Raw genomic sequence first — 21,013 nt, 5'->3', positions numbered from 1 at the left:
GAGAGAAACTGTTTCCTTTAAGTGTTGTGGAAAAAAACTGTCACAGATTTCTCTGACCTTTGCTTCTTCTTTTTTTTTTTCTCAGTCCAAAATGTTTCAGTTGTTATTTTAAAACAAATATTTTATCATATTTGTTTTAGGGACAAAATATAAAATATATTATTTTATCATGAATATCACCTCTTGTTTTTGTACGTACATTACTGAAATGGCACTAAGAAAACTTCCATGGTCTTGTTGCTTATGTTTAATAAGATCTCCACAGCAGGATTTATCCAATTAAAGTCGGCACAGAGTAAGAAAAATAAACATTTCCAACTAAATCAACAAGCGTTTTGCTACGAACCGACAGAGGAAATGAGCTGCAGTAGAGTCGGCAGTTTGACCCTGCATGACTTTCATCAGAAAAACACAAAGCATGCCTGAGGAGTATGCTGAACTCTGGTTGGAGTTTACACATTAGCATTCTGAGCAGCTAGCCCCTTGGCAGTTCTGTCAAAATCCCTCGCAATTTAGAGCGGCAAATATAAAAATCAGGCCTGCGTATGGCTCCTAAAAGGGATGATTGAAAGGGCTCTTTCTCATTCACACAATTAAAGCAGAATTGCAAAGGCGGACAGCTGGCTTTTTGAGAACTTGGAATCAATTGCACCAATAAACACGAGCCGTTCCTTCAAAAACAAACTGAATCAATCTGCCGCTCTGTGATAAACAGTTGAAGGGAGCCGTACAAATTTATGTTTACACTAAGCTTCTCAGACAATCATGTTTAAATGGGAAGCAGTCAGAATTATGAATATTTCAGATTGCTAACTTAGAAAGGCGTTACGAGCTAAAATAAGAATCAAAAGATAAGCAAGGTGGGGCTCATCGTTTTAAGTGCTGACATGAAAAGCTGTTATTTTTGCCCCACTGACTACCCAAGGATCAAAAAAGAAGAGCTTAATGAGTCTTAGATTTTTCTCTCATTCAAAGGATGTGCTTAATTTTTCCTATCACTAGTCATTTAATCTGTAAATTTCTTTGCTCCTGTCTTCTGAGTTGCTGAGTTTTTGCTCCCGTAAAAGAACTTCTCTCAGGAAACGTTCAGCACCTTGAAAGCTGCAGAAGGAGAATTGCAATTAAAATAAATGGTGTAGCCTCAGTCAGTTTCTACTTCTTTGTCGGGTTCAAACTGATTGCTTTTTCCTTTTTCACTGTGGGGAAAAACGTAAAACAGCTGCGAGATGCCTTCGTTTATCAAGCACAAAGCGCAACACACTCCCTGCACCTGAATACAAACAAGCAGCTCCCGCGCTGGCTGTCAGCTGAAAAAGTTATTAATGCTCTCTTGAGTGTCAGAAAAACTCCCACGCGGAGGAACTCACATCTTTTGGAAGTCGAACGTGGTATAATTGGGCCACTCGATGTAGCACACCACGCGGTCGGGCAGCTGGTACGTGTTGGAGTAGTAGTACTGGGGAAAGGCCAGGAGCAGAGCCAGAACCCAGGTCACACCAACCACCACCTTGGTCTCCGTGGACGACATGCGCTGCTGCAGAGGGTGGATGATGGCCATGTACCTGCGGAAGCAAAGACAAATTACAATGGCTGTTGGCATTGTAACATTTGCCCATTTACAGGAGTGACTTGTTGGGCAATATTTTGTTTAGAGGAGCAGGTTTTTTTGATGTTGCGCCCATTTGCAGTCACACCAACGTAATGTGAGTTCCAGTCGCCACCATGGCCAAATTTCATCCTCTATGGCCACGTAGGCCATTTCTACAAACACTGGTGAAACAATGGGTCGTTCTTAAGAACTCGGTGGATTTACTTCTGGTCCTGTGACAGAAGGAGACCCGCGCAATAAGTTGAGAAATGTTCTCACTGCTAAGAGAAACTTATTTCGGACAGTGTAACACTCTCAACTTAATGGGAACAGTTCAGGGGGGCCCCATTCCTGTTCTGACGCAGCTGCACGTCACAAAGCCAGATCCGTAAAAACATGCAAAGTGTGTTTGATGGGGAAGTCCTTGATTAGTCAACACAAAGTTTTCACCTAAACCCAACTAATCCATGTAATCCAACACCAGTGTCTGACCTCACAAATAGATGAACAACCAAATATTGTCATAAACCATCACCAGGAGAGCTGAAGCTGCTTCAACTGAGAGTGGATCCTCAAATCAAACTTCGCTGATTAATAATGGGATACCACTCAGTTCATTTTTTGTGTGAAGGCAGCAAATACTTTCAGCAATGTAATGTAATAAAGAGCAAGTTTCCCTCTGGCTAAACAACATAAAACCGTGCAACCTAAAAAACAAGAAATCTGCCGATGTCCAAATGTGGTTAAAAGGTGTTTTTCCCCCCCGCAATATTCTCTAACAAACTCTGACAGATCAACAGAACATATATTTGTACACTGATTAAAAAGTACAAGTTGTATAAGTTGCTGCCTGCATGCAACAGAAACACACATCACATATGTCATATTGTGTTTTAAAAGTCTTTTTTTTCTGCTTTAGAATTATGCCCTAGTTAGTGTTGCTCCACATACAATTCTAATAAAATACATTAGTTTGTTGTTAAAATATGAAGCAATTTTAGGTGGACACAGAATGACCCAATTTTCATTTGTGCTCTCACAATCCAAGCTGTACCTTCCAGTCATGAAACCCACTGTGGACACAACATGCTCTCTAAATTGTCATGAAAAATGTTCAAAGGCCCGACCGTCATCGCCTGCTTGAAAGCCAAACAATGTCTTCCAGAAGCACGGAGCATCCGTCTGCCTCGCTCACCTGGGACACAACCTTTACTCACTGTAAGACAATGTTATCTGCACCAACACATGGCTCATAGAAGACCGACTCAATGAATGTTTTCACACAGAAAATCCCTCAGCTTTCGAATTAGAGTGCAGTCTGTAAAAATGTAAAAAAAAAAAAAAAAAAAAAAAAATATATATATATATACAGTCATATGAAAAAAGTTTGGGCACCCCTATCAATCTTAATTATTTTTATTTCTAAATATTTGGATGTTTGCAACAGCTATTTCAGTTTGATATATCTAATAACTGATATACACAGTAATATTTCAGTATTGAAATGAGGTTTGTTGGACTAACGGAAAAAGTGCAGTACGCATTAACACAAAATTTGACAGGTGCAAAAATATGGGCACCTCAACAGAAAAGTGACATTAATATTTAGTAGATCCTCCTTTTGCAAAAATAACAGCCTCTAGTCGCTTCTTGTAGCTTTTAATGAGTTCCTGGATCCTGGATGAAGGTATTTTTGACCATTCCTCTTTACAAAACAATTCCAGTTCAGTTAAGTTTGATGGTCACCGAGCATGGACAGCCCGCTTCAAATCATCCCACAGATGTTCAATGATATTCAGGTCTGGGGACTGGGATGGCCATTCCAGAACATTGTAATTGCTCCTCTGCATGAATGCCTGAGTAGATTTGGAGCGGTGTTTTGGATCATTGTCTTGCTGAAATATCCATCCCCGGCGTAACTTCAACTTTGCAACTGATTCTTGAACATTATTCTCAAGAATCTGTTGATATTGAGWGGAATCCATGYGACCTTCAACTTTAACAAGATTCCCAGTGCCGGCACTGGCTACACAGCCCCAAAGCATGATGGAACCTCCACCAAATTTTACAGTGGGTAGCAAGTGTTTTTCTTAGAAAGCTGTGTTTTTTTGCCGCCATCCATAACGGCTTTTTTTTATGACCAAACAACTCAATCTTTGTTTCATCAGTCCACAGGACCTTATTCCAAAATGAAGCTGGCTTGTCCAAATGTGCTTTTGCATACCTCAAGCGGCTCTGTTTGTGGTGTGCTTGCAGAAACGKCTTCTTTCGCATCACTCTCCCATACAGCTTCTCCTTGTGCAAAGTGCGYTGAATTGTTGAACGATGGACAGTGACACCATCTGCAGCAAGATGATGCTGCAGGTCTTTGGAGGTGGTCTGTGGGTCGTCCTTGACAGTTCTCACCATTCTTCTTCTCTGCCTCTCTGAAATTTTTCTTGGCCTGCCACTTCTGGGCTTAACAAGAACTGTCCCAGTGGTCTTCCATTTCCTTACTATGTTCCTCACAGYGGAAACTGACAGCTGAAATCTCAGACAACTTTTTGTATCCTTCCCCTAAACAACTATGTTGAACAATCTTAGTTTTCAGATCATTTGAGAGTTGTTTTGAGGTGCCCATRATGYCACTCTTCAGAGGAGATTCAAATAGGAGAACAACTTGGATTTGGCCACATTAAATACCTTTTCTCATGATAGGCTACACCTGGCTATGAAGTTCAAAGCTTAATGAGGTTACCAAACCAATTTTGCGTTTTAGTAAGTCAGTGAAAAGTAGTTAGGAGTATTCAAATCAATAAAATAATGAGGGGACCCAAATTTTTGCACCTGTCAAATTTTGTTTTAATGTATATTGCACATTTTCTGTTAGTCCAATAAATCTAATTTCAATACAGAAATATTACTGTGTCCATCAGTTATTAGATATATCAAACTGAAGTAGCTGTTGCAAACACCCAAATAATTAAGATTAGTAGGGGTGCCCAAACTTTTTCATATGACTGTATACATGCAGTGGCTTGCAAACTTATGTATTTTGTCACATTACAACCGCAAACATCAACAAATTCCACTGGATTTTAATGTGAGAGACCAACACAAAGTGATATACAGTTGTGAAGTGGAAAGAAAATTATACATGATTCAAAAGATTTTTTGCAAATGAAAAACTGTGAAAATTGCTGTGTGCAAAAATATCCAGCCAACTTCTCTCTCTGAGTGCAACTGATTGCCCTCAGAAGTCGCCTGCTAGTGACTTAAACTTCCCAACTGTATACCGCTTTTTGTTACTCTGTCACATTAAATTCCAACAAAAATGTTTCTCTGTTTGTGGTTGAATGGGACAAAATGTGGAAAAGTTCAAGAGCCATGAATGTGGAGTGTAAAATATTTCACATTGAGGACCAAGAGCTACAGTTCTGTGTTTGGAATTGAACCATCCAGTATCTGGCTAAGGCCTCCATACCCACTGAACTTTTTACATTTTACAACATATTTTATCAGATAAAAAATCTGATAGTAACCCAAGCGTCCTTGCGTTACTAAAAATCATAAATCTGATTGTTTCCGTGATGCAGACTTAACATGGTGGATAAAGACTTGCAGGATGATGGCATTTCCACCGTCTGGCTCTTAGACTGCTGTTTCAGTTAAAAAATAACAACTGTTTTATAAATATGAAATTTAATTTTCACTCTGAAGAAAATAACTTTTTTTCTCTCTCCGTAAAGGATCAAACATCGTCTTCCCTGGAGAGAAACCAACACCAGAGTTAAAAAAAAAAAAAAAGAAAAGAAAAGGAAAATGTATCTGGCATATAACAGACTGTAAGAATTCTCATCAAATCAGTCCCAAATGGGCCAGAGCAATCATTTCACATATTCATAACTATGCTTCTAATCAGACAGACAATGGGGAGCATGAATAACTTATGACTGACCTGTTACATCATTATCAGTGAGTCTCACTGAAAAATTTCAATAAAACCCTGTTACTTTCAGGTAGCTGATTGCTTCTGCACTTTCTTCAGGAGAAAATAAGGAAATTATGAATGCATCGCTTATTAAAGGGAGAGAAATGTGTTAATCAAAACAGTTCAACAACGCTGCATGATGTTTTTTATATTCCATTTTTTTTTATTTATTTTTACCAGTAATGTGTTTTGATTAACAGGCATTAAAAGTAGGCACCATAACTGCGCAAATCCAAAAGCTAAGTGCAGCATATTATCTTCTTGGAACAGAGCATCGTTTATCAGAGATATAATATTTTTGGATGCATTTTAACCAAGTTTGTCAGTCAAACACCGCTGTGAGCCAAACAGGTCTATAATTAAAGTCCGGAGCCCACCAAAAGCACGAATGAATCCGCTATGCGGACATTCTAATTACATCCGTCACACGTGGAGCTGCTTGGAATCAAAAGCTTCCCGCAGTCATCTGAAACTTGGAGAGCGCATCGTTGGCTTTACTCTGCTTTGACTTCAAACAGAGCGGGCGGCCATGTTGCTTTGCTGTTGCACAGGTGAGTCATGTAAGCAAGCTGGTGTTGTTTGAACCAAACCCACGCCTGCAGTGGACAGCTCAGATCATTAACACTCCTGCTGCTATGCAATCACTTTGATTTTGGTTTTACCAAATCATTGGAGCAACAGAAGTAAACATTCAGTTCCACAATGAGCTGCGTTTTACTGAAAGGGGCAGGATTGTGTGTTTTCCAGGAACGTTGGGCCATTTTATGGCACAGTCAAATATCTGTTACCTTCAGTTGTTATAAAAAAAAGCTCTCTATATATAAAAGATGAATTAAAGGAAATTCGATTTTCTAATACTTAACAATTTAAAAATAGGCTTATTCCTCTAAAATCTGATACTAGTTAGTTTAATTCATTGTCAGGCAGAGCCTGAATCCAAAAAGGAATCATTTGCCTCAACCAATAAACATACAAAGCTCTCATCTGAACGTACCACAGTAGTTAAAATATTAGAACACAAATTCCTATCATGTTCAATTAAAAATAAAGCCCATAGAATCATTATCAAACAATAAAAAAAAGTAGCAACATAACTGCTCTGCCGCTCTGTAAACTGGAGCAAAATTAGAGGCTATTCAAATGTTAAGTTGGCCGTAAAAAATGCTGCCAACGCTCTCACAGAGATCAAACTTACACTGCGCTAACCTCTGGCATGATTTCATGCCACTGTTTATATTCAGATTTTGTCACATAATGAGAGGACGCTGACAGCAAACAGATAAAGTTTAATGGGAGGCAGCACAGCCTTCTCTTTGCTGTTCTGATGCTTTGCTGAGCACAGCAGGAGTTTGATGAGTTACTATGATAACATGACTCTGTTTCTGCCACTCTGAACATAAGTGGGTTGTGCATTAAAGTGATTTAGTAAAATAATCTGCTATTTTTTAGAGGTTTTACTATACAGAAATGTGGCATCGTGACTTCATACGTGCAAATCCTTTCCCCCCAGCTACTTGACGGAGAGCAAGAAGCTGCTCACCAACGATGCCTAGTATTGGTTTTAGCTATCAAGATGTCAACATAACTTGCTAAATATTAAATGTACGCCAGCGATGTAAGAGACAAAGTTTCACGGTGCTTTACTACTATGGCATCAACTTTAGGTCAGGAAAATGTTTTAAAGAAAAAAAGCAGCGAGGGAACGTAGGTCAATGTAGGTCAATTATGCTAGTTTGACTTTGGAAAATGTAATGTGGATGAGCTGCAGAATTTGGTGTGTTTCTGTTCAGTTAGAAAATTTTAAAAACTGCGACCTAAGCACAAAGTTTCTGACAGATCATCAGTAGGGCAGGAGTTTAAGTTAACTAATCAGCCACCACTGTGTTAGCTTAGCTAATCTACCACAGCAATCCCTCATTAATAATCGCAAAATAAACATTAAGTCTAACAATATAGCACTTTAGTGAACTGAGTGTTCTGCTCTTTGTGTGGGACATATTTGCCTGCTTTTTGGTGTTGGTCCTAACATATTAGCAGGTTTGTTGTCAGTTGCTATAGCAATAAGTCTGCATGTAGCGTAACTGACACACACAGAGAGAAAAAAGAATACAAGCGGTTTTGAGTTGTTCAACACTTTTTCTGTGTTATTTCCCCTTTGCTGTGGCGCACTGCACTAAATTAATAATACCTACATCTCCAGGTTACATTTAGTTAATGGAATTGTTCTACCGTGGTTATGAATGGTGTGTGAAATAATAGTGGTTTTTTTTGCCCCCCAGTATTGTACCCACGTGCAAAATATCCATGTAAGATGTAAGATGCAACGTGTCAATAGTGGTGCTGGTGAAAATCAATTATTGCTGTAGGAACTGCAATTCTTTAAAAAACAGAATTTATCATTTTCTGTTTGGTTCTTGTTTCCCTTTATAGTTTTCTAAACCTCGAATCCAAGCTCCTGAATTGACACTTTGTTTGGCACAGCCTATACTAAGTTTTGTTTGCCAGTTGGCACACATCTTTGCAACATTAGTCGTTGCATCTCTTGGTATTTGCGCTTGCCAAATCAAGGATTTTTTTTTCTGCTTTATTCTTCTCTCCAGCTCTGTTTCCACCCCAAATGTTTTAGCTAATAAAGTTTGTAATTTCCTCATCCATCTGCTTCCTGCCCAAGAGTCCACATTTGGGTCCTCTCCACTCCTTCCTCACAGAGACTGAAGTTTGGTAGCGGACTTAAACCTGCTGCATTCATACAATATGCTGGAGAAATTTCATCTTGTGAAAGGTGAGAATAAAAAAACACACGGTAAATGGTAAATGGACTGAACTTTTAAAGCTTGACCACTCCAAGCTTTTTATGCTAGAGTCACATTCACCCATTCACACTCACATACGCTGATGCATTCACACACCGATACACAGATCACATACCTGTGTCATTCAAGTCAGATAGTTTTGTGTCCATATACACATAAAATATTTATATATTTTGGACCGCACCTTCACAAAACTCCTTTTCTGCTCGTTCATTCAACCAAATTCTTCACTGAACTCTGTGCATTTTATTAAATTTGATTATTATATGTCCAACTTTCTTGGAGTATTTTAGCTTCATCCAAGACTAAAGTCTACAAAAATCTAGCATCAAGAATTGCTTTTAGTAGACTCTGCACAGAAAAGTCAAAGTCTTCAGACCTCATTTATTTTGCTTTGTTACACTTGTACACCCAATTATAAGATTAACTACTGGCAAGAATTAGTTAGAATTTTGTCATTGACATCACTTTGAGTTGTTGCGCAAACATGTGGGGAAAGTAAAGTTAAAGAACTAAGAGGACTCGCTAACACATGCCAGGTTTGCATTAAAATGAATCTGTTTTTATGAAAAATTGTTTTAATATGTATTTAGACATCAGTTATATAATCATATGAGAATGTGCAATACCTTACTACCGTACTTACACCCCTTCAGCATTTCACATTTTCTCGCTTTACACCATAAACTTAAAAGAATTTTATATTAATGACCGACCAACACAAAGTAGTATACCGTATTTTCCGCACTATAAGGCGCACCGGATTATAAGGCGCACCTTCAATGAATGGCCTATTTTAAAACTTTTTTTTCATATATAAGGCGCACTGCATTATAAGGTGCACAGAATAGGCGCTACATTAGAGGCTGGAGTTGCGTTATGCATCCACTAGATGGACTAAATGGAATCTCAACAAAACAGTTCGACGCCGGTGGCGAGGAAAGCCTTCCGTGACTGGGCCGGGGCGTGGCCGGACGATGGTCACCCTTCTCCGTTCGCGCACAGCATGTTCGTGGAGAACGTGGTGCTAAATGACCTGCAGACGACCTGATTCTAGATGGTCGGTAGGTAGATAGGTCAGTCATATTTTATTAACAAACCAGCGTTCTGACAACTATCCCAGCATGCACCGCGCGCTTCTTCTTCTACGGGCGAAAATTAAGTCGGCGGCTGCTTACCATAGTTGCTAGACTTGTTGTGGCTCAATATTGGTCCATATATAAGGCTCACCGGATTATAAGGCGCACTGTCGGCTTTTGAGGAAATTGAAGGTTTTTAGGTACACCTTATAGTGCGGAAAATATGGTAAGTGAAGTAAAATTATAGTTGTTTTTCAAACATTTTTACCAATAAACATGTGAAACTGCCTTTACAGGTGAACTTAAGAACTAGTCCACCTGCATGTATTAATCTCAGTATAAATTCAAATGTTCCATGAAATAAATGTTCAAACCTGGTAATGACATGCCCCAAAATATGCAACAAAATATTGATACTGAGTTCAAATGTGCTGTCTTGTGTCGGTTTTTCAAATAAAATTCTAGTAAAATACATCAAACTTTGCAGGTATAACACAATGAAATGTGGAAAGGCTCAAGGGGGTATGAATTTTGCAAAGCACTTTGTGTCATTTAGTAAATCTTCCCGGTGCTAAACTAATTCTCTCAGAACTTGGCATGTATACTGTTAAAACGTGTGCCATTATTTTCAATAAGTGATCGTTTGGTACAAAGCTTTGCCTGGTGTTAGCTCGGTCACAGCATCATTACATCCAGAAGCATTAAAGGAGCAGGATTCTGTATTCTCCAGACAGATAGTGCCATTTTGTAGCACAATCAATGTGCTACAATGTTACTTTCAGTTGTTTTAGAAATGATAAATTTATATCCAACATGACTTAAGAGAAATTTGACACTGCAATTTAATTCCTTGAAATGGGCCTCTGTCTCTTTAAGAAGCTCCTGCTCTTTTTCAACACGTTGCCTTCAGCATATCGTCACAACAGCATTTCTCCATTCTGCCTTTAACGTTTTTACCAGCGTTTCACTGAGAAGCGGCTGGTATGATGAAAAGGCGGCGCTCGGTGAAACCAAGCACCTCCGACTGGTTGCCACGGGAGATTAAAGGATTTCTCAAACAGGCATGAAAGAATCAAAGCAACGCTCCAGGTATGATTTTGATGAGGGAATAACATTATAACATGATGTAAAGCTAAAAAAAAAAAAGCCGATCTTACGTAACACTGACACTTTAAAAGTATAATTGTCGGAAACCCTTGTGAAGACAACAGGTGCTCAAAGTTTTAGTCATAAAATGTTAGCATATGAATTTCAGGGCAGCTGTGTCTGATGTTTGAACTCCATTCCCCCTTTTCTTTTCCACTTTCAGCGTGTTTCAGGTCAAGAACTGCTGTTGCCTCCAACCAAACGCTGATCTATGCTCCCACAGCGTAATTCGACGTGAACAGGTCATCTAATAAAGTGAAGTAAGTCTGCTGCAGCAAAGAGACACTTTATTTTTATAGATCTGCTGGTAGCAGCCTATTGTTTTAATCTTTCGATTCCTCGTGTTGGAAAGGTCTCCAATGAACCTCCTGCTTCAAAACGTGTCTGTGTTCAATATCTGATTCCGCTCAGGGGGGATTGCTCCTTACCAGATGTACAGATGTAAGCAGCATAGAGGGGGNCTGCCAGGTTTTGTGGGTGACATGCACCTCTCCAATTACCCACAAATAACATCCAAACTGCAGCGGCTCGATATATAAACACCGTGAGGCTGCTTCACTGTTTTTCCCTAGATGTCAGCGATTAAGAATGAAGAAGCAGAAGTGACAGCTAGGACTGCTTGCCTTCGAGGTTGCCGGCTTTTTTTTTTTTTTTCAAATTGCATTTGATGCTAAGATGGAGTAATTTAATCAGGAATTTGTTTCCTCTGGTTTATTGTTCTCACAAGGGTATGCTGTTGTTGTTTTGCAGAAGGTTAGGTGAAATTATCATCAACATTTGGAAAGAGATAGGGCATGTGGAGGTGCACATGATCTGTGTGTGTGTGAGGTGTTTGAGCTGGGTGATAGATTGTAGGCGGGATTCTGCTCCTAAAGTTAACAACCCGCAAACCCTCCTGTGCAAAACTTTCTGTTCTCATATTGTGAATGAAAAAATAGTGGAAGTGGATCCATAGTTCATGTGCGGATAGAAATACATTCTATGTGTGTGTTTGTGTGACCAGCATGCCCACCTCATAAGCTCATGTCAGGTCAGATTAATGCAGAGGTACACCAATGCTTGTGGCAAAAAATAACAAATTTAAATAATTGTGATATTATCAAAAATTCCACACTTCATGCAATGTGACCTACATGAGCTGCATTTCTGTTTACCGCATAATTGCGCAATTTGATATTTCGAAGATAAATTTGCTTAATGGAAACACAGAAATTTTGAAAACTAATTTTTTGATCAAAAGTTTTGGCACCAGGCTGAGTTGAGGTTTTTTTTGGGGGGGAGCGTCTAAATATTGATTTATTTTGCAAAACTGCAATGGAAACACTTGTTACGTCACACAATCAACAACCAAATGTTGCTATGGCACAAACCATGAAGAAGAAAACAGGAAGTAGCTGGAAGCCGATATTTTTTAAATGACTTGCCGCGTGAACAAACTTATTCGTGTGTGTGACAAACATGGACTTTAATATTCACATCACTGAGAAAAAGGCAGTGAGAGCCGCTTGAAACATCACTGCTGTGGTTCTGTTAGCGTGCTAACAGATTTTGATTACCAGCATTTTGCAGGTAAAGCTGTTGCAGCCATCAACTCCTCTGGAGCACGAGAAGAAAAAACTCCCTCTTCTCTGTGTTTGTGCCTGTCTGCCATTACTTGTTACACCAGATCCAGTCACAACTAATTCAGTCTCTCCATGCTCCACCGCACATTAAGAGAGATGCGCAGTGACGTGAAGGAGCTTCGTTATAAAGACAAAGCTATGTCATTCCAGGATGTGCTTCTCGTTATAGTGAGAAAGTTCAAAGCAATACGCCGAACACCTTTTGTGCAAGTGTTGACCTGATCGGCGGTTTCCACAAAGACAATTACATTTAAAGTCAAACTGCCGAAGACAGAACAGCTGGGTTAGATTGAAGAACAAAAAGTTCTTCAACTTTAGACAAAAAGGTTCAGTCGTTGCTTAATGATTCAATTTCCTGACTTATTTTTTTCTAAATCTCCCTTCTTACTTTTGAGTATCTGCTTAGGTTGCATCTTATTAAACTACGTGATATTGTTTTTCATAAATCTGGAATTCTACATAGGACAATGTCCAGGTTTAGTGTTGCATCTGAAATTATCCAAACCCCCACTGTGGATACAAGAAAAAAAAAAAACTGATTTATGCACTGTTATTCAACTGGCTTGAATATTGTAAGATGTATATTTTTAGTGTTTTTGTTGTGATTGTTGTTATTTCTCATGTATCTGCAGAAGATGGCTGCCAAATTCCAGTGAACGTGCTTCCTGAGAGAGCAGAAAGCAGAAATTGCTGACTTACAGCTAAAAATGAGCTGAAGGCGAGGAAAGAGCTGAGCACGGTGATTAATGACCACAACAAGGAGAAGTCGGTTGTAATTGTCATCTACTTTTCACTTTATAATCTGACACAGTAGCTATGTTTCCATTATAAACGTGCGCAAATCTGTGTCTATATTCTGCAAATGTCGAAAAAATACAATTTCACAAATGCAGTGTTTCCATTAAGCAAGAAATTAAGATAGAATCACATGAGAATAAGCATGTTTACATTATAAGTCATTAAAAATCATGGAAACAATGGATGTGAACATCTACATGAAATATATTGATGATTCAGCCAATCAGAGGAGACGTTTGTGTTGGAAAGATAAGCCCCGCCTACTTGGGAGTGGCTATGTCTGTGTTGTGTTTTGAGGAAATTGTAGTTGGTGATTTTACAGAAGAGCGATGGAGTTGATTAACAACCTTTTATGATCTGTGTGAGAGCTCTGAAACAAAACAAAAAAAAAACATCCTCCTCCTACCACTTCCTGTTGTCTTCTTTGTGATTTTCGCCAGTAGTAACATCCAGTTTTACAAAATACACCTATTTCAATTCGACCGAAAAATCACCTCATCCTAGCATGTAAACTTTTTATCAAAAAAACGTGTTTTTTTTTTGTTTTTTTAATTAACATGTTAAGCAAACACATTTCGACAAAATGCAATGTTTGGGAAAATCCTTAACTCTCTATTAAAAATTATTGTGCGAACTGGTGGAAGGGCTTTTTCATGACTCCTGACGACTCAAAGCATTATCTTCATCAGCACGCTGCATGCAAATTAGCTCTGATGTTTCTTGTTATTGATGCCGGCCGAAGCGATGAGCCAGTTCGCTTTCATTCGAGAAGCTTTGAGAGAGCTGATCATGTCATGTACGCTGACTTTTATGTCTGAGCTTAATTGAATGTCAAACTCGATGCGCATAAACTATGTCAAACCATAACTGCATGACTAAAAAGAAGAGGAAAAGCTTTATTCAGCACTTGGTGGAAAAAATAAAAAAAAACTTGAAAGAGTGAAGAAGTTCTCCTGCCCCGATTTCCAAATCAAAGAGAACCTGACAGGAGGTGAATTTATGAATCTGTTCTCATTTTTACCGTCGTCATGGCTCCTTTTCAGTCATCGCGTAATCTCGTTGTAGTGGGGAGGGAAAGAGGGAAGGCGGGGGGAAAACACTTCCTTCTTTCTTTTCATTCTCAGGGTATAGATCACGGACAAGCCGAAGGACGAGACCAGATTAGCGTCCTCTGATCGCCCCTCTGGGAGCAGCAGGGAGGAAAAGAAGAAGTGAAAACGAGAATGAAAACAGCTCGCCATAAACCATCCCTTTTCTTGCTGCACAGTGTCTCCGTCAGACCGCATAGGCTGCCTGATTTCTAAACTTAAGCTATCAATGTTTCATCTGCTGGAAAGTTCTCTCCCAAGTAGTGGCTCAGAGGTCAGAGAGCTATGCAAGCGCGTGCAGAGCTGTCAGGTTTTAATCCCCGTGGTGAATGAATTATTCTATGAGCAGCCTTATGACATTCAGCACAATGCAGGGACTGGAGAGAGTAGACAAAGGAACAATGCCTGACATACACACACACACACACCTTACTCCCAGCCAGCTTCTTCTACAGTCCTTGTTTATGTTTCGAATGAAACTGAGGTCAAGGTAAAAACGTGGAGGTTTTGTCTGCTGTCCCATCTGTCAACAGAAATATGCTATTGTTATTAAAGATAGATTTATTTTCAGTGTGGCTATGAGTTAGCATTTGCTCTGTGTCAAATTGAAATTGGCAGAGGGTGACTGCAAACAATATGTGAACCCAGAGAACTAATACTTTGACGTTAACAGCTGCTCAGAGGCATTGAAGAAGCTCAACTCCCAAAACCTCTTTTTTCTGTGATTTCATGTCCAACTCGCCTCCATCGAGCCGTTCCTCCACGTTATTCCTGGAGGATTTTTAGAAAACAATCCTATTTTCAAATTTGCACAACTTGCAAGCTTTTTTTCAGACCACGAGTGTTATTTGTTTGATTTAACTTGACCTTACCTAATCTAATCTAATTAATCTGATAATCTAAATCTAAACTAATGTAATCTAATTAATATGATCTAATCTAATCAATCTAATCTAATGTACTCTAATCTGCGGGCGAATTCAGATTAACTTAATAGTTAGACTGTCTGTCATATGACCTAGCTGGATGTTCAAAGGCTCACAGTTCACCCCAGGAGGGATGGGATTTACAAATGTTTGAAGAAATCCGAATGTTGTGAACTTGTTCCTCATAAAAAATAATAATGAAATAAACCTTTAAAAGATTAGCTTACTTTAACTTAGGTATTTATTTTTTCTTTCTAAAGCAGCCTGGCCTGGAGTGATTTATTTTATCACTTTAAAGGAAGATTGGGAAAGACTTTGATCAGAATTAGCATTTAAGGTCAGATGAGATGTTTTTTTCTGGGAAATATACTTTGTTTTACCGTTTAGTCAGCAGAAAAGTGCATTTAGACGCTGCTGGCTCTCATTGGCTCAAACTGATAGTTTTGTTTTTTTCGACTGTCAACCAATCACTGTTCCATTGTCCAATAAGTGCCAAGAATCCACCTGAAGCTTCTTGGTACCAATCCAAACATCTAATGCAGTGTTTGGATATTAAACCAGCACTACATATACTCTACTGCACCCGTCCCTTGTGCCTGTTCTCTGTCTCATTCAGTAGTTGAGGAGGAAAGTCAGGTGCTGAAACTCAATTTTATTATGTTCAAATCGCTGCATTTCTGAAGCAAGTGAAGACATATTTTAATACTCACTTTTATAATGTTAAACATTAACCATTTGTGCAGCGCCATGCTGAAACAATTTTGTGTTTCCTGATTTGAACAGTTTGTTCCAACCTGTGCACAAAGTAAGGTCGGTGAAGACTTTTTTCCCCCAAAATTCTCCTTTTTCCATTTTTATTTTTGTGAATTCGAGCTTTTCTGTTTTATCCATATTTATTAACCCTAGTGTTATAATGGGGTAAATGAAAATAAGCGACCAAATCAAGAGTTTCACATTTAACTTTTAAAAAAATGAATGTTTTTACAAAGTATTTAAAAGTATATACTTGATTTTTTTTTAAAAACAACTAAGACATTATGCCCAAAACAAAGAATATTTTGTCCTTCACATGTGAAAAAGAAAATTTTCTCTTTAAAAATGCTCTCGAGTTCTACTCAACAGTCAAAATGTTGAGTAAAACTCAAACAATAACAGCCTGTGACAGATGTTTTTTCCATCTGTCACAAACGTCTCTGCTGAAGAGCATGGCTGTCAGTCTGTTTGTTTAGACTCCCGTTTTGGCGGCGCTTATCCAAAAGTGATTTTGTTTTTTTTCTTCTTAAATGAGTAGCTGATTCTGCACACATAGCAATAAACCTTCAATAAACTCTTTCCTTGCTTCTGCTAATTTAATTAAATATTCAAGACTTATCAGGCGTGAGTAGCTAACCAGCTCCTTTGTGTTTCTAATGTGGCTCTTCACTGTAACTAGTCGTATCCTTATGCATCGTCCCAATTTGTGCTAACAAAATGTAGACAATAATTTAACACAAATTGCATTAATCTTTACATTTTTATTTTGGATTTGTTTTGGTGTTTTACTGAGGGATTTTTCTTTTTTTTTGCCATGGCTCAACAAAATCCAGGTAAAAACAGGTACGGGAGCTCCAGTGGACAAAATACCTAATTATCATATTAACCCCTGCAACTTAAAAAAAAAAAAGATGTTGCTGAAGGTCATATGTACTTGAACCTGCTTTTGCTAAACAACGTATCTTTTACTGTCAAGAAATATGGTTACGAGTCATTTTACATCACAAAGAGCTGAGCTCAGTGAAAAAGTTTCAGGGCCCTTTCATTCCTGGCAGCTGTTCAGACGGTGGTTTAAGTTCTGGTCTACTGGAAGAAAATCTCAAGCCTTTGACCCCAATCAATTTTAGGTGAAACTGCACAGGCCTATAATGGCCTATCCATATTTATTATGGCCAACAGAGTCAGACGTATTCATTGTCTTAATGAGTGACCCCTGACTTTTTGATAATGGTTTTGCAGAAAGTAAATATTCGCCGTCTAACAAAATGCACAAATGACTCGGTAACAGCAATAAACTGAGTATGGCGCAGCTCTCTCTTTCAACTAATCAAGAACATGCGAAGCTTTCAAAACGATCCATAACCGAAAAAACTACAGAAACTTTCAGTACATCTGTACAGAAAAGCTGATAATTTAAAATATACATGATTAGCAAGCATTTTTTTTATGTGGTAACTTGAAAGCTTTCTACAAAATCATTTAGCGCTAAATTACACATTTGTACAGATACAATTAAAAAAGGATTCACAAATTGATTATGACCTTTATTTACAAGCATCAATCAACCACAGCACTATGACAAGTGTTCTTCAATTCTGCAAATATCTGCTTATTGATCAGTTACTTTGTTTGCCTCATATCAAAGCCATATTAGTTATAAATAAACTTCTTTAAAGACGCTCAGGAGGCTTGAACTGCTGTCAGTTCACTGGAGACGTTAACATCATAGAAAACAAGGAAGCTGGAGGTGATGTCGGTCGACCCGTCTGGGTCAGACTGGCATGTGAGACACCTGAGCCACGCTGGGCCTGATTCTGAAACTCTAAAAATAGAAGAGATTAAAATAAAATCCATCTATTTTCTATTCCCAGCCTGCGGTCTGGGTGACAGGGGTTGGACCCCATCCAACCTACCATCAGGTGGAATGGCACATCCTGGACAGCTTGTCAGCATAACAAGGGACAACAAAAACAACCACATGCAGGCAGTGATTTTAGATCACTATCAATACAACCAGCAAACTGATCATCTGGTTGGCCATCGGGAGGTTGGGGAGGTTTCCCGACGGGTGGACGGGTGCTTCCTGTTTACTAGTGTCCGTTACTATCAAACTGACCTCTAGTGTTAGGACTATTCTTGCAAGAGAGCGTGGAACAGTTGTCAATGGATCTCATGTACTTTGTATTTATTTATTTGCCTAAGTGGGACAGCATACATTAAAGAACATTTTGAGCAGCACGAATGCAAGCAGCCGAGGCTGATTTCCATCGTTTGTCCCACTGCCAGACAGATGACCTGTCGCTAATAAGGTACAAAACAAAACAAGCAAACAAAATAAAAAAAATTTAAAAAGACGAGACAAAGATAACATTTCAAGCTAGCTGTAAGATCCCATGAATAAACTTCACATACACAATATCACAGTTTTATATCACAAAACATTTACACAGACACACACACACAGTATACATAATCCTAATCAGATCTGAGTAGGTAGTGTGTGTACCCACAAAAAACCTGCAACACAATATTTTACACTGACCTCTGCATGTACAAAAATGAATGCTTCATGACTTTGACCTGGCGTGAAAATGTCCAGCAGCAACTATGACAAACTACAAAGCACCAAAACTCACCGAAACACGCGGATACATCACTCGGATCAGGGTTATTTAACTCAACAAGCACTGAATCAAATTAACTCAGAAGTACAGAACAAACTGAAATGTGAAACGACAAGCTCGTCTGAGTTTGTTCAAGCAGCCTTTGTGCTAGTAAAGGCTAGTTTTTTTCCCCAGCCTTTATGCTGGGAGAAAAACTGGATCAGAGTGAGACGAGTCCGATGGAAATACTTCAGCCTCATACAACAAACACATCAAAAGTGATAGAAAAACATTAATCAGATGTAGATAGTAAATTTCCTCAGTTTTTGTCACATGATGTAACAAGAAAAGTAGACACTTCTTTCTTTAAAAATAAGCAGAGATGGGAGATTATTTATCTGAGGAACTTGCTTGTCCATATGAGCATCTGAAAATTACAGCCAGGATTGAAGGTATCAATTTTAGAGCCATTGAAAGTTTTTCGATCAGCGCCCTCTCAGTCCATGTTGACATTCTCTTACTTTAAACTTCTCTTACTTTTGACATCTCTTCGATTTTCCAGTTTATAGTACACTTGAGTCTCGATGGTTCCTACACATCCTAAACAATGTCCTACCATTGGAGGTTTCAGATCAGAAAATGATCCCAAAAAAAACACATCACAGCTGTTTTTGGAATGACTGAAATGTTTAAAAACAGGTGTGTTCATGAATTAATTTGTTAATTGAGCACATGTTTGTTTACTCCATTTCATAGCTGCTTCTGAAAGCAAAGCTTCTGATTTCTCGGCACCACAGAACCTTGTGTTAGAGGGGCTGAATATTTTTGGCCTGTATGTAGCCTGCATGGTGCCCAGGAATGCTGCTGACCATTTGATAAAATCCTTACACAGTGTTTTACTAAAGGACCGACTGAACTATGGGAAACTGATCCAGAGCTCCCCATCCTGGCAGCAGCAGAACAGCAGACTGTCAGCACATTGTTCAGACGGCAGAGTCTTGGCTGAGCTGAGCAGCTTTTATTCCAAACATGACCTTCAGTTGCTGCAAACAGTTTGAGTAAATATGATAGTACAGTGTAATTTGCGCATATCTAGCGCAACATAGACGTATTTAGGATATAATTCTCCTAACCTAACCAATCTGTCAGAGAGCTTTCTTTAACCAACAGGCACTTGAAAAATCCCTCCTTATTGCTCCCAACTGACTCATTCAGATGATTATTGCTCAGACGTTTGACTTGGGTGAAGTATGAACTGATTTGTTTGATATTTAAAGTACGCACAGAAGAAACTCATCAGCAATTCAAACTAACGCTTCAAGAGCAGCAATCAGAGGCGACTGTCCGCAGGACTGAAATTAATCACAGAAGAAGAACAGCCTCCGCACAGCACTGAGCACATTGACAGATCCAAACTCTCAAACATTATCCATCAGCTCACTGTCTGCATTCTTTCATTGCCGCTCACTGGAGCCTATACCATGAAATATGCAGAGACAGTCACACATTTAGATGAACTGCTTGATTTGACTAAACCGGCCCCCTTCATACAAAGTCCTTCTGTGAGTAGTAAGAGAAAACCTCCTAAGTGATCAACAAATCTCTTATTTAAAAGAGAATTTCCATGTTGTTATAATTCCATTTGGGTTTCTGCTGCTTCTAAAAATAGGCCAAGCACTAAAAAAAACAAAACAAAACAAAAAAACACCCAGCTGGTTTTTGACAAGAAGTTAATCTTTTTTGGTGTGTGGAAAATGAGTCGTTTCAAAAAACTTCCAGGATGTAACGCCACAAATCAGCAGGCCCAGCCTCTCACCTAGCGACYCCAGCAGTACGCCGCCCGTCACCTAGCAACCCAAACAGAACTCCAGTATGTTTGGTCTGCTGCTTTTTTCCGCTGTATGTGCTGTACAATGGCTGCTGGAAAAAACAAGTGTTTTGTCATTGACTTATCATCTAGAGACCACCTGCTCCATTCTTGCTCTACTTCTGCTTTTCAAAGATGAATGGTTGTATATTTTTGCATCTGTTTGCAGTCATTTTCACAAGAGGGTGTAAATGTTAAGAAAGATTTTGTGCATAAAATGTAATGAATATATTTTGTTAAGCCCACAGGAACCCTTACCTGTTCAAAGACATATAATAGCTCACCTTTGATGCCATGATGAAGCAGACACAGGACCATACTCCCCCCACACAGACCACACATACACACTTCTTCTGTTATTCTCCAGAAGCAACATGTTGTTCCATGCTGCAATTCTGGAGCTCATCATGGGGGATAAATTTATACACTCTGGATTTGAACACTCTATAAAACCGGACCTGACAAACAGTAACAGTAATATATATATATAAATAATTTAAAATTAATTCTCTTCTCAAACTCTGCGGGTGGTCTGTTTCATCCTCTGAGCTCGGGTCCTCTACCAGAGGCCTGGGAGCTTGAGGGTTCTGCGCAGTATCTTGGCTGTGCCCATTATTGCACATTTCTGGACTGAGATGTCAGATGTTGTTCCTGGGATCTGTTTTAGCCACTGCTGCAGTTTGGGGGTGACTGCCCCGAGGGCCCCGATGACCACAGGCACCACTGTGGTCTTCACCTTCCAGGTCTTTTCCAGTTCCTC

The 21,013-nt window shown here is 39.0% G+C and overlaps 1 protein-coding gene across 3 annotated transcripts in view; it reads right to left on the bottom strand.

Moving 5' to 3' along the window:
• The window catches only part of tacr1a (tachykinin receptor 1a), a 49,649-nt gene that overhangs the window by 20,308 nt on the left and 8,328 nt on the right, over positions 1-21,013 (bottom strand). For all 3 annotated transcript variants that reach the window (XM_008417286.1, XM_008417287.1, XM_017306491.1), the window contains one exon: positions 1,368-1,562. In XM_008417286.1, coding sequence (XP_008415508.1) covers positions 1,368-1,562 — 195 coding nt within the window. The remainder of the gene's footprint in view (positions 1-1,367; positions 1,563-21,013) is intronic.

Source organism: Poecilia reticulata, linkage group LG9 (assembly GCF_000633615.1).
Source record: "Poecilia reticulata strain Guanapo linkage group LG9, Guppy_female_1.0+MT, whole genome shotgun sequence".
NCBI classification, from domain to species: domain Eukaryota; kingdom Metazoa; phylum Chordata; class Actinopteri; order Cyprinodontiformes; family Poeciliidae; genus Poecilia; species Poecilia reticulata.
The sequence above is the reverse complement of the archived record's forward strand: the minus strand, read 5'-3'. Positions and strand labels throughout refer to the sequence as shown.